This window comes from Trachypithecus francoisi, unplaced genomic scaffold, assembly GCF_009764315.1.
Source record: "Trachypithecus francoisi isolate TF-2019V2 unplaced genomic scaffold, Tfra_2.0 Lachesis_group14, whole genome shotgun sequence".
In the NCBI taxonomy this organism is placed as follows: Eukaryota; Metazoa; Chordata; class Mammalia; order Primates; family Cercopithecidae; genus Trachypithecus; species Trachypithecus francoisi.
Window position 1 is genome coordinate 39,232,628 of NW_022681459.1, and position 13,974 is coordinate 39,246,601.

A 13,974-nucleotide genomic window follows, 5' to 3' on the forward strand; every position below is an offset into this window, starting at 1 on the left:
CCTGGGCGACAGAGCGAGACTCCGTCTCAAAAAAAAAAAAAAGAAATAATTGATATACAAAATATTGCACACATTTAAAGTATAAAGTTGGATAAGTTTTAATACACTATACACCCACGAAACCATCAACACAGTCAGGATAAGGAACATACTGATTGCCTCCAAAAGTTACCTCCTTTCCAATTGTAATCATCTTCCTCCCATTCCCAGGCAATCCTGGGGGTAAATCCAAAGTAAACCCAGGATTACTTTGTATTTTCTATAAATGGAAATACGTTTCTTTTGGTCTGGCTTCACTCACCATAATTATTTGAGATGCATCTGTGTTGCATATATCAATAGTTCATTTCCTGTTATTAAATAGCAGGAATCTCATTTCCTTTTCTTATCAAATAGCAGGAATCTATCCGTTTTCAGACTTGAGATGGGTGTGCTCACTTCGGACCTTAATATCTTCCCATTCTCCATGAGTTATGGTTCTTAGGATAGAATTCATCTGGGACTTGAGGTGTTCATTTAAGATGACTAGACAGTCTCAATATCTTGGGCTCCTCAAGGGAAGAGTATTTATTTGTTTATTTTTTTGAGATGGAGTCTAGCTCTGTCGCCCAGGCTAGAGAGCAGTGGCACAGTCTCAGCTCACTGCAGCCTCTGCCTTCTGGGTTCATGCAGTTCTCCTGCCTCAGCCTTGCAAGTAGCTGGGATTACAGGCGTGTGCCACCATGCCCAGCTAATTTTTTTATCTTTAGTAGAAATGGGGTTTCACCATGTTGGCCAGGCTGGTATCAAACTCCTGATCTCATGATACGCCTTCTAAAGTGCTGGGAGTACAGGTGTGAGCAACCATCCCCGGCCCAGAATATTAATCATAATCTTTGCATCCTAATGTTAGAATAGTTCTTGATACATAGAAGGTACTAACCCAATGCTGGATAAAAGTTTCCCCCATTATTGGCCAGGTGTGGTGGTTCACGCCTGTAATCCTAGCACTTTGGGAGGCCAAGGCAAGAGGATCACTTGAGTTCAGGAGTTCGAGACCAGCCTGGGCAACATTGTAGAACCCTGCGTCTCCAAAAAAACTTTTTTTAATTAGCCAGGCGTGGTGGTGCTAGCCTGTGGTCCCCGCTACACTGCTACACTACTGGCTACTTGGGAGGTTGGGGCTGCAGTCAGCCATGATTGCGCCAGTACACTCTAGCATTGATGACAGAGTAGCCCATCTCAAAAGAAAGAAAGAAAAGGGCCAGGCACAGTGACTCATGCCTGTAATCCCAGAACTTTGGGAGGCCGAGGTGGGTGGATCGTGAGGTCAGGAGATCGAGACCATCCTGGCCAACATGGTGAAACCCTGTCTCTACTGAAATACAAAAAATTAGCTGGGCATGGTGACGGGTGCTGGTAGTCCCGGCTACTCAGGAGGCTGAGGCAGGAGAATCGCTTGAACCCAAGAGGCAGAGGTTGCAGTGAGCTGAGATTGCACCACTGCACTCCAGCCTGGGCAACAGAGGGAGACTCCATCTCAAAAAAAAAAAAAAATTCACATTTAATATTTTTCCCTCTTTAACATGTCTCATTCCCCCTTAAAAAATTTTTTTTTTACATGGCATGTGCATGTAGTCCCAACTACTTGGAAGGCTGAGGAAATGACTTCGGGAATTCAGGACCGGCCTGGACAGCCTCTCTGTCTCTCATTTTCCCCCCTGAGACGGAGTCTTGCTCGTACTCCGCCTGCCTCGGCCTCCCAAAGTCCTGGGATTACAGGCGTGAACCACTGTGCCCATCCGAGACTTCATCTCTTTACAAAGAAAAATTGTTTTGGTTAATTATGTGTTTTGGTAAAAAACAAAATTAACCGTCTTAACCATTTTTAAGTACACAGTTCAGTAGTGTTAGGTATATTCACATTGTTGCACAACAGATGTGGAACTTTTTCATCTTGGAAAATAAATTGAAAACCTGTACTCTTGAACACATCTCCCCATTTCTCCGTCTCCTCAGCCATTTGTAACCACCTTTCTCCTTTCTGATTCTATGAGTCTATTAATATTCAGTACCTCATATAAGTGAAATTATGCAGTATTTGTCTTTTTGTGACTTGTTTATTTCTGTTGATACAGTGTTCTCAAGCTTCATCCATGTTATAGCATATGATAGAATGACCTTTTTGGTTTCTCCCCCCACCTTTATTGGGGCATAATTGACAAATAAAAGTTGAATGTATTTACTGTGTTCAATGTGATGTTTTGATATACGTATACCATGCGAAATGATCCCCACAGTAAAGCTGATTAAGATACCCATCACCTCACATAGTTACGTTTGTGTGTGGTGGGGGCAAGAACATTTACATGTTTTTGTTTTTGTTTTTTTTCCTTCGGAGACAGAGTTTCATTCTTGTTGCCCGGGCTAGAGTGCAGTGGTGCCATCTCAGCTCACTGCAACCTCCGCCTCTTGAGTTCAAGTGATTCTCCTGACTCAGCCTCCCAAGTAGCCAGGATTACAGGCACCTGCCTCCACGCCTGGCTAACTTTGGTATTTTTAGTAGAGACAGGGTTTCACCATGTTGGCCAGGCTGGTCTCAAACTTCTGACCTCAGGTTTTCCGCCTGCCGTGGCCTCCCAAAGTGCTGGGATTACAGGCGTGAGCCACCGCACACAGCTGATAATAGCCATTCTAATAGCTGTGAGGTGATATGTCGTTGTGGTTTTGATTGGCATTTTTCTGATTAGTGATATTGAGCCTTTTTTCATATACCTGTTGGCCATTTGTATGTCTTATTTTGAGAAATGTCTATTTGGGTTCTTTGCCCCCACTCTCTACCACCCCCACCTGCTTTTTTTTCCATTCTTGAGACAGGGTCTCTCTGTGTCGCCCAGGCTGGTCTTGAACTCTTGGTCTCAAGCAGTCTTCCTACCTCAGCCTCCTGAATTGCTAGGACTACAAGCAGGTGCCACTGCTCCTGGCCTTTGCCCATTTTTAAATATTTTGTTTGTTTCCTGCTGTTGAATTGTTTGAATTTCTTATATATTTTAAATATTAGCCCTTTATCAGATATGTGGTTTGTAAATATTTTCTCCTATTCTGTGCGTTGTCTCTTCACTCTGTTGATTGCTGCTTGTGCTGTGCAGAAGCTTTTTAGTTTGATGCAGTTCCATTTGTCTTTTTTTGCTTTTGTTGCCTGTGCTTTGGGGGTCATAACCAAAAAATAATTGCCCAGACCAGTGTCAAGAAGCTTTCCCCCTATATTTTCTTCTAGTAGTTTTGTTTGTTTGTTTGTTTGTTTGAAATGGAGTCTCGCTGTGTTGCCCAGGCTGGAGTACAGTGGTGTGATCTGAGCTCACTGCAAGCTCTGCCTCCCGGGTTCACACCATTCTCCTGCCTCAGCCTCCTGGGTAGCTAGGACTACAGACACCCTGCCACCACGCCCAGCTAATTTTTTTTTTTCTTTGTTTGTATTTTTAGTAGAGACAGGGTTTCACCATGTTAGCGAGGATGGTCTCGATTTCCTGACCTTGTGATCCGCACACATTGGCCTCCCAAAGTGCTAGGATTACAGGCATGAGCCACCATGCCTGGCCTCTTGTAGTAGTTTTATGATTTCAGGTTTTACAATTTTTGTCTTTAATCTGTCTTGATTTGATTTTTGTATAGGGTGTGAAATAAGTATCCATTTTCTTCTTTTGCAAATGGATATCCAATTTTCCCAGCCCCATTTATTGAAGAGACTATCCTTTATGTTTCGGTTCTTTATTCTGTTCTATTTGTCTATTTGTCTGTTTTCATGCCAGTACCATGCTGATTCCCTGCCCCCCACCCAGCTTTATTAAGGTATAATTGACAAATACAAATTAGTATATGAAGCTGAAGTGGAAGTGCTGGAAAAAAAATTAGTATATATTCATGGTGTACAACATGATGTTCTGATATATGTGTATATTGTGAAATGATTAAATCAAGCTAATTAGCATATCTGTTATCTCACATACTTTTTGTGGTGGGAATGTTTAAGATCTAATCCTTTAGCAGTTTGCAAGTATATAATACCAGTGGCCATTCCACTTGACGCTGCAGCGCACCGATGCGAGGGCGGCTATCCGTGGTCACGCGGGTGGCCTTCACCCACCTTGGCCTTCGGTGTAGCTGGGACTACTCGGAACTCCTTCTATATTTTGCTGTAGGATAGAACTATAGAACTTACTCATCCTGGTTAACTGAAACTTTATACTCTAACAAATTATCTGCACATATCACCCTATCCCTGCAGTGTCATGCTCTTTTGGTTACTATAACTTTGTAGTGTATTTTGAAATCAGGTGATATGAAGCCTCCACCTTTGTTCTTGCTCAAGATTGCTTTGGCTATATGGAGTCTTTTGTGTCCATATATTAATTTAAAGCTTGCATTTTCTGTTTCTGTGAAAAATGGCATTGGAGCTTTGATAGGGATTACATTGACTCTGCAGACCACACTGAGTAGTGTAGACAATTAAGAATATTAATTCAGGCCAGGCACAATGGCTCATGCCTGTAATCCTAGCACTTTGGGAGGCTGAAGTGGGAGGATCACTTAAGACCAGGAGTTCAAGACCAGCCTGGATAACATAGCAAGACCCCATCTCTACCAAAAAGTTTTTAAATTAAAAACAATTGGCCGGGCGCAGTGGCTCACACCTGTAATCCCAGCACTTTGGGAGGCCGAGGCAGGCAGATCACGAGGCCAGGAGATCGAGACCATACTGGCTAACATGGTGAAACCGTGTCTCTACCAAAAATACAAAAAAAAAAAAAAGAAATTAACCGGACATGGTGGCGGGTGCCTGTAGTCCCAGCTACTCAGGAGGCTGAGGCGGGAGAATGGCGAGAACCCGGGAGGCAGAGCTTGCAGTAAGCCGAGATGCGCTACTGCACTCCAGCCTGGGTGACAGAGCGAGACTGTGTCTCAAAATAAATAAACAAATAAAAAATATTAGTCAGGCATGGTTTTTGGATGTTGAATTGAATTTCCTTGTTTTTTTTTTTTTTTTTTTTTTTTTTTAAAGCTCAATAATATTCCACTCTATGTATATGCTACATTTTCTTTATCCATTCATCCATAGTGGACATTTCGGTTGCTTCCACATCTTGTGTATTGTGCATAATGCTGCAGTGAACATGAACCTGGCAATAGCTCTTGAAGATTCTACTTTGAATTATTTTGGATGTATGCTCAGAAGTGGGATTGCTGGACCATATGGGATTTCTATTTTTAATTTTTTGAGGAATTTCCAAGTGGTTACACCATTTTACACACTCAACAATAGAGTACAAGGTTCAAATTTATCCACATCCTCACACTTACTGTTTTCTGTTTGTTTGTTTGTTTGTTTGTTTGTTTTTAATAGTGGCAATCTTGGCTGGTCGTGGTGGGTAGCTCACACCTGTAATCTCAGCACTTTGGGAGGCCTAGGCAGGCGGGTCCACAAGGTCAGGAGATCCTGTAATCCCAGCTGCTTGGGAGGCTGAGGCAGGAGAATCGCATAAACCCGGGAGGCAGAGGTTGCAGTGAGCCGAGATTATGCCACTGCACCCCAGCCTGGTGACACAGCGAGACTTCATCTCCAAAAAAAAAAAAAAGGCGTAACATTGAATACATAAAAGAAGACATAAGAAAAGATGGTCATCATCGCGAATCATTAGAGAAATGCAAATCAAAACCACAATGAACTATCACCACACACCCATTAGGACTCCATTAGGACTGCCCCCGCCTTTTTTTTCTTTTTTTTAAGAGCGAGTTTCGCTCTGTTGCCAGGCTGGAGTGAAGTGGCTTGATTTCAGCTCACTACAGCCTCCGCCTCCGGGGTTCAAGCGATTCTCCTGCCTCAGCCTCCCGAGTAGCTGGGACTATGGGTGTGCACCACTCCACCCAGCTAATTTTTGTATTTTTAGTAGAGACGGGATTTCACAGTTTTGGCCAGGATGGCTCGATCTCCTGACCTCATGATCCACCTGCCTTGGCCTCCCAAAGTGCTGGGATTACAGACGTGAGCCACCGCGCCCAGCCTTCTTTTTTAATGTTCCTTTTTAATGAACCATCTTTTGATTCCTGTGATAAGAGACACATAGCAAAAACCTGTAGTGTGGTGGTAGTTACGGACAAAAGGGGTTGAGCAAAACAAGATACAGTTGGTAATGTCAAAGTGATTTTAAAGCATAAACTATTCATAGACACCTGAAAGTTCATGGTATGCCTTATTTCCCAAGTATCAACAATAAAATATATAAAACAAAACCTATAAATCCAAGGAGAAACTAGCAAGTATGGAGTTGTTATGGAAGAGTGCATCCCTCTTTGTCATCAGTTCTCTGAAAGATAGATTGTGTAAACCAAAAAACCAGCAGAATGGTTAAGTGGAGCAGACAGTAACAGACCAAACTCCATGGACCAAACTCCTTTTTTTCAAGTGGTACCAGATGAAGATGATCCCATGTTTTCTCAATTAAAAGGAGGCAGTTGACCGGGTGTGGTGGCTCGCACCTATAATCCCAACACTTTGGGAGGCCAAGGTGGGCCGATCACGAGGTCAGGAGATCAAGACCATCCTGGCTAACATGGTGAAACCCTGTCTCTACTAAAAATACAAAAAATTAGCCGGGTGTGGTGGCAGGCTCCTGGAGGCTGAGGCAGGAGAATGGCATGAACCCAGGAGGCGGAGCTTGCAGTGAGCCGAGATCGCACCACTGCACTCCAGCCTGGGCGACAGAGCGAGGCTCCTTCCCAAAAAAATTTTAAAAAGCGGGGGCCAGTTATTTCGTCACTGAGTGTTGATACAGTAGAGGGGCACACTGACCATAAGCTCCTCTCTCCAAAAATTTTGTTGGATTATAATTTTGCAGAGCAAATTATGGCCACATTTGACTGTTAACACTAGAAATTTATAATATTAACGCTAGAAAATTGTAATGTTGAGTTTAAACCAGTATTTTGTAACTAATCTGTCCTGTCGTTGAACTCTTGTTCTATGAGTTGAATTACCAAAATAGAATTTTTATTTCTAAAAATATTCCCAATATTGAATAAGCTTGCTTATTATATATGCTTTTTAATGCTATGTTAAATTATTATTATATATGCTGTTGCATGTCTAGTTGAAAATTACTGGCTTAGGGCCTCATGCACCAAACCAAAGCAAAATAAGATTTGAGTAGTGGTTCTTTTACTTAAGAAAATATATTTCAGGCTGGGCGCGGTGGCTCAAGCCTGTAATCTCAGCACTTTGGGAGGCCGAGACAGGTGGATCATGAGGTCAGGAGATCGAGACCATCCTGGCTAACACGGTGAAACCCCATCTCTACTAAAAAATACAAAAAACTAGCCGGCCGTGGTGGCGGGCGCCTGTAGTCCCAGCTACTCCGGAGGCTGAGGCAGGAGAATGGCGTGAACCTGGGAGGCGGAGCTTGCAGTGAGCTGAGATCTGGCCACTGCACTCCAGCCTAGGCGACAGAGCAAGATTCCATCTCCAAAAATATATATATATATATATATATATTTCAGAGCATTTGGGGCCACCTGTGTACTGTGTGTTAATGGTGTTGTAGGATAATTGGATCCTAGTAAGACAAAGTTCCCCTCTAGAGCATTATCTTGTCATAGAATCAGATAAATATATCAATAATTCTTTGGATTAGTAGACTGATAAATATTATTATAGAATCATAAACTTTATTTAGAGACAGAGTCTCACTCTGTTGCCCAGGCTGGAGTGCAGTGGTACAATCTTGGCTTACTGCCACCTCCATTTCCCAGGTTCAAGTGATTCTTATGCCTCAGCCTCCCAAGTAGCTGGGATTACAGGTGTGTGCTACCATGCCTGGCTAATTTTTTTGTATTTTTAGTAGAGACAGAGTTTCACCATGTCGTCCAGGCTGGTCTCAAAACTCCTGTCCTCTAGTGATCCACCCGCCTCAGCTTCCCAAAGTGCTGGGATTGCAGGCGTGAGCCACTGCACCCGGCCTTAGAAGCATAAACTTTAGAATAAAGTTATTTTACTGTTTTCTATTCTAGCACTTATCCCAAGGAAACAAGAAATGTTGTCTTATTGCCTGTCAGTGTTATTTTATTGCTTTGGTCAGTGGGCCAGATGTTGACATTTATTAATATGAAAATTTCTTATACACAAGATTTTAATAGAATGTTTATCATAAAGATAGTAGTAATTCTCAAGATTCAAATTCATAAAATTGAAGGTATAATTTTTATTATTGCTTTTACTTAGAATTCTGGTATATCAGACATTAAGGACAACTTGGAAAGAACTGGGCCCCATGTTACTGCCGCAAATGTGTTTTTCGAATAATACTTTCTAGGTTTTGTTATAAAACTACCCAAACATCTTGATTCAGTTTCTTGGAAGAAATGGTCATATCATTTTGTAAGTGAGAGAAACAAAGTTGATACAAATCGTCAAGGTGTTCTCTTGGGTCCATTTTTGTTAGGGATAAAGATGTACAGTTGTCGGTTATTTGAATGTTTCTTCTGTGTCAGAGGAATTTGATACAACAGTAGGAAGGTGTTTTGGAGGCAGAAGTGCAGAATGCAGTTATTCTCACCAGAATGCAGTTGCCATTTAAGACAATGGGAAATGTAATCCCAGCACTTTGGGAGGCGGAGACGGGCGGATCATGAGGTCAGGAGATCGAGACCATCCTGGCGAACACGGTGAAACCCCGTCTCTACTAAAAAATACAAAAAACTAGCCGGGCGAGGTGGCGGGCGCCTGTAGTCCCAGCTACTCGGGAGGCTGAGGCAGGAGAATGGCGTAAACCCGGGAGGCGGAGCTTGCAGTGAGCTGCGATCACGCCACTGCACTCCAGCCTGGGCGACAGAGCGAGACTCTGTCTCAAAAAAAAAAAAAAGACAATGGGAAAATGCTTGTTTGTGTATTTCTGGGTTTATAAACGCATGTTTCTGGGTTTATGAAAATACACATTCACCCAATTAACAGGGCTAGGTTCTCTCTTAGTTTTGAGAGTCGCTGTATGCTATCTCATGTCAGTTACATCCATCCTCCCTAGCTTGAGGCCTTTTTGTGGATAATATACATGCTACCTTCACAGGTATGAAACAGGTGTTTACACAGAGTGTTAAAAATATAATACTTTGCCAATTTGCATTCTTCAAATATTCTGAGGGCTGTTTTTAATGCCATCTGTCTTTCTCTCTCTTTTAAGCTCTGCTTATGATAATGTCAACAAAGTTCGAGTAGCTATCAAGAAAATCAGCCCCTTTGAGCACCAGACCTACTGCCAGAGAACCCTGCGGGAGATAAAAATCTTACTGCGCTTCAGACATGAGAACATCATTGGAATCAATGACATTATTCGAGCACCAACCATTGAGCAAATGAAAGATGTGTATCCTTTTTAGGCAACTAGCCAATTCCACTGCTTGGTAACGTTGAGTAAATAGAACTTGAAATTTCGTGAACTTAAAGGAAAAGTGCTTTAAACATGCTAAAGGGAAAATCGTAATCTGTTTGCCATTTACTCCCTAAGTCTAGTCATGGAAAATCTTGGTTAACTCCATTTGCAGTCATGTTTTTTTCTGTCCAAGGGATGGTTTGTTGTGATGATGAAAAGGTAAAGGGAAGATCAGTAGTAGACTAAGAAAGAGGGTGCCCTGGCTGTCTACCAGGTGAAATCAGGACTGTCCTGATCTTAGAATCAGGTCACTACTTTAGGTCTCAGTTTCCCCACCTTTAAAATGAAGGAACTGGTTGTCATGATCTTTAGGGTCAACTGGGCTCTGAAATTATGTGATTAACTATGACCAACATTTAGATATCTGGACTGAACAGGTTTAGAGGATGCTGCCTGGGCAGACTCCATTTGAAAGATAGAGAGGTTAAGTATACTGAAGAGGATCTGCCAGAAGGGAGAGGGTTATACAGCACTCCTACCAGTTTACCCAATTTGTATTCCACCCCTCCAGGGTGCGGGAGCTCGCTGTCTCTAGGCAGCCCTTTCCATTTTTAAACAGCTCTGTTAATAAGTTGTAATGATATTTGAAGTGAAATGCCTCCTGCCACTACCACCTGTTGGTCCTACTTTACTTTTGCCATGAAAATAAGCCTCTCTCAAATGACAGATTTTAAAATCATGTTTCCTTTGAATCCCATGCTGCGCCGCCTCTAGCATCAATCTGTAAGAAACAGAGAATAGTATTTACACAGAAGAGAGTAAAAAAAATGCAGAAATACTGCTAATGAAATAATACTTTGATGAAGTTAAAGGCTAAATGCTTTAATAATTTAATTTCTGTTAGAAGGAAAGTAGCCGTAGCTGAAGTTTTAGGTAGTTAAATAAGTGACCAGGCAAGAAAGCAAGAGGAACAAAACAGGCAGAAACCCCTTCTTAGTATGACTTGCCCATAGTTTTATTTATTTAGGATCTTAACAGTTATGGGAGAGTAAGAAAATAGACTTAGGGTTGGATTTACTAGTAAGAGTATGTTTCTAGACCTGTATTTCTGGAAGTTTTATGTTTGGCTTTTGAGGAGCTTGAGAGAGGAGGGGAGCGGCAACAAGAAGGAAAAAGAATAATGACGGCCGGGCGCGGTGGCTCAAGCCTGTAATCCCAGCACTTTGGGAGGCCGAGACGGGCGGATCACGAGGTCAGGAGATCGAGACCACCCTGGCTAACACTGTGAAACCCCGTCTCTACTAAAAAAAAAAATACAAAAAAACTAGCGGGCGAGATGGCGGGCGCCTGTAGTCCCAGCTACTCGGGAGGCTGAGGCGAGAGAATGGCGTAAACCGGGAGGCGGAGCTTGCAGTGAGCTGAGATCCGGCCACTGCACTCCAGCCTGGGCGACAGAGCGAGACTCCGCCTCAAAAAAAAAAAAAAAAAAAAAAAAAAGAATAATGACATTACAGGTTACTGGACCAAACAGAGGAGGGAATATGTGCTACTTACAGGCCACCAGTATTTCCAACAAACCTTGGAGGGGATTCGTTGATGGTGGACAATTTAGAGAACAAAGAGGTTGAGACTTGAAGATTGACCAGAATTTCTGTAACAGCCTGTTTCAGATCTCAGTCTAGGCCCATAACTGCATCAGTCAGATGTAATGCCGTAATTCTTGCCATCTCACAGGACCTAAAAGAAGTTAACGACTTCAGATTCCTTCCGTGAAAGAAACCAAGTTTTCCTCAGTTTCTTTCCTTTAAGGGCCTCATGGTGTAATAATGGACTGTTTGGAAAGAGAGTCAAGAGAGGATGCATTTTTGTTTTCAACGCTTTGCTAAATATGACCAGCTAATTGGTGTTTTACTTAACCTGTGCAAACAGATATATAGTACAAGACCTCATGGAAACAGATCTTTACAAGCTCTTGAAGACACAACACCTCAGCAACGACCATATCTGCTATTTTCTTTACCAGATCCTCAGAGGGTTAAAATATATCCATTCAGCTAACGTTCTGCACCGTGACCTCAAGCCTTCCAACCTGCTGCTCAACACCACCTGTGATCTCAAGGTCAGCCAGGTTATTAACTATTAAGGTGATATATATTGAAAAACTCTTTCACTGAAGCATAGTTATATTTGTCACTGTCGTATTTTAAATGTCACCAGAAATGCCCAAAAACATTTTTATGGCAAAAATGCTAGTAGAGTGGTAGTCCTCTTCTTCCTTATCCCATTGCTCCTTTTTCCCCAGAGATACTTTTTTTTTTCTTTTTTTTTTTTTAAGACAGAGTCTTAGTATGTTGCCCAGCCTGGTCTGAACTCCTGGGCTCAAGCAGTCCTCCTTTCTCGGCCTCCCAAAGTGCTGGGATTACATACATGGGCCACAGCACCAGGCCAAGATAACTAACTACTGTAACAAATTGGTGGCCGGTTGCGGTGGCTCACGCCTGTAATCCTAGCATCTTGGGAGGCCGAGATGGGTGGATCACCTGAGGTCAGGAGTTTGAGACCAGCCTGGCCAACATAGCGAAACCCCATTTCTACTAAAAATACAAAAATCAGCTGGGCATGGTGGCACGCCCCTGTAATCCCAGCTACGTGGGAACTGAGGCAGGAGAACTGCTTGAACCTGGGAGGTGGAGATTGCAGGAAGCCGAGATCACACCACTGCACGCCAGCCTGAGTGACAGAGCAAAACTCTGTCCCCAAAAAACAAACAAACAAAAAACAAATTGGTGTATTTTCTCCCAAAGTATTTTCTATGCTCTTACATGTGTACTTTTATACTTTATGTAGGTAAACAGGATCATGTACATTATGTATTAGTTTTAAAATCATCTATTTCGTTGGTTACATTTTTCTTCAATAAATTTTATTCAAAAGATAGCAGCAGAAAACTTAACCTCACTGACTTTAATACCTAATATGGCATTCCAACTAAATAAGAAAACCCCAAATTCTTGACAGTCCTCAGAGTTCTCCTGAAAATATGCAGCATTTACATATTTCTATTTTAATGGGTGTCACAGGTAAACAAGGAGGGAAATTTATGGATATCTTAGATGTGATAAAGCGATGTCAATTCAGTCTAAAAAAATGCACAGGAATTCAAGAAGACCTAAATAAATGGGAAGATATCCCATGTCCATGGATCATAAGACTTAATACTGTTAAGATGGTGGTATTCTCCAAATTGATCTGCAGATTTATTGCAATCCCTATCAAAGCCCCAGCTGTTTTTTTTCTATAGAAATTGACAGGCTGATCCTAAACTTCATATGGAAATTCATATGGAGGAGGAGGACTGATACACTTCCTGATTTCAAAACTTGCTGCAAAACACAGTAATCAAGACAGTGTGCTACTGACATGAGAATAGACATATAGGTCAGTGGAATAGAAGCAAGAGTCAGTAAATAAGCCCATATATCTCTGGTCAGCTGAATTTTGACAAGGATGCCAGGACCCTTCATTGGGGAGAGAATAGTCTTTTCAGCAAATGAATCTGGGACAACTGAATAGCCACATACAAAAAGATGAAAAAATTAATTCAAAATGGCTGGGTGCAGTGGTTGTGCCTGTAATCCCAGCACTTTGGGAGGCCAAGGCAGGTGGATTGCCTGAGCTGTGGAGCAAGTCCAGCCTGGGCAACATGGCAAAACCCCATCTATACCAAAAATACAAAAAAATTAATCTGGGCGTGGTGGCATGTGCCTGTGGTCCCAGCTACTCAGGAGGCTGAGTGGGAGGACTGCTTGAGCCTGGGAGGTGGAAGTTGCAGTGAGCAGAGATTGTGCCACTGCACTCCATCTGGGGTGACAGGGTGAGACCCTGTCTCAAAAGGAAAAAAAAATTCAAAATGGATTGAAGAACTCAATTTAAAAGCTAAAACTTTAATACTCTTAGAAAACATAGAAGTAAATCTTTGCAATCTTATGTTAGGCAAAGCCTCTTAGACATGACACCAAAAGCACAGGCAACAAAAGAAAAAAAGTAAGTGAAGTCCATCAAGATTAGAAACTTGTGCTACAAAGCAAACCATCAAAAAAGTGAAAAGGCAAGCCACAGAATGAGAGAAGGTATTTGCAAATCATACATCTGGTAAGAGACTTACAACTAGAATATATGAAGACCCCATAATATAACTCAATAAATGAAAAGGTAAATAGCCTAGTTTAAAAAATTGTCAAAGGATCTGAATAGACATTTCTCTAAAGAAGATATACAAATGGCCAATAAGCACATGGAATGGTAGATGCTTGACATCATTAGTCAATAGAAAAATGGAAATCAAAATTACACTGAAATAACTTTATCCTAACTAGGATGGCTGTAATTTAAAAAGTCAGATAGTAAGTGTTGGTGAGGATTCACTCCTTAGTGAAAATGAAAACATGCATCTACACAAAAACTTGAACACAAATCTTCATAGCGGTATTGTTCACTATAGCCAATAAGTAGAAACAATCTAAATGTCCAACTGATGATGAATAAATAAAATGTGGTGGATCCACACAGCAGAAGA

General features: G+C 41.9%; 1 protein-coding gene across 1 annotated transcript in view; it reads left to right on the plus strand.

Moving 5' to 3' along the window:
- MAPK1 (mitogen-activated protein kinase 1) overlaps window positions 1-13,974 on the plus strand; it is a 113,657-nt gene that overhangs the window by 51,362 nt on the left and 48,321 nt on the right. The window contains exons 2-3 of the mRNA XM_033234081.1: window positions 9,210-9,392; window positions 11,328-11,517. Of these exons, the coding sequence (XP_033089972.1) occupies window positions 9,210-9,392; window positions 11,328-11,517 (373 nt within the window). The remainder of the gene's footprint in view (window positions 1-9,209; window positions 9,393-11,327; window positions 11,518-13,974) is intronic.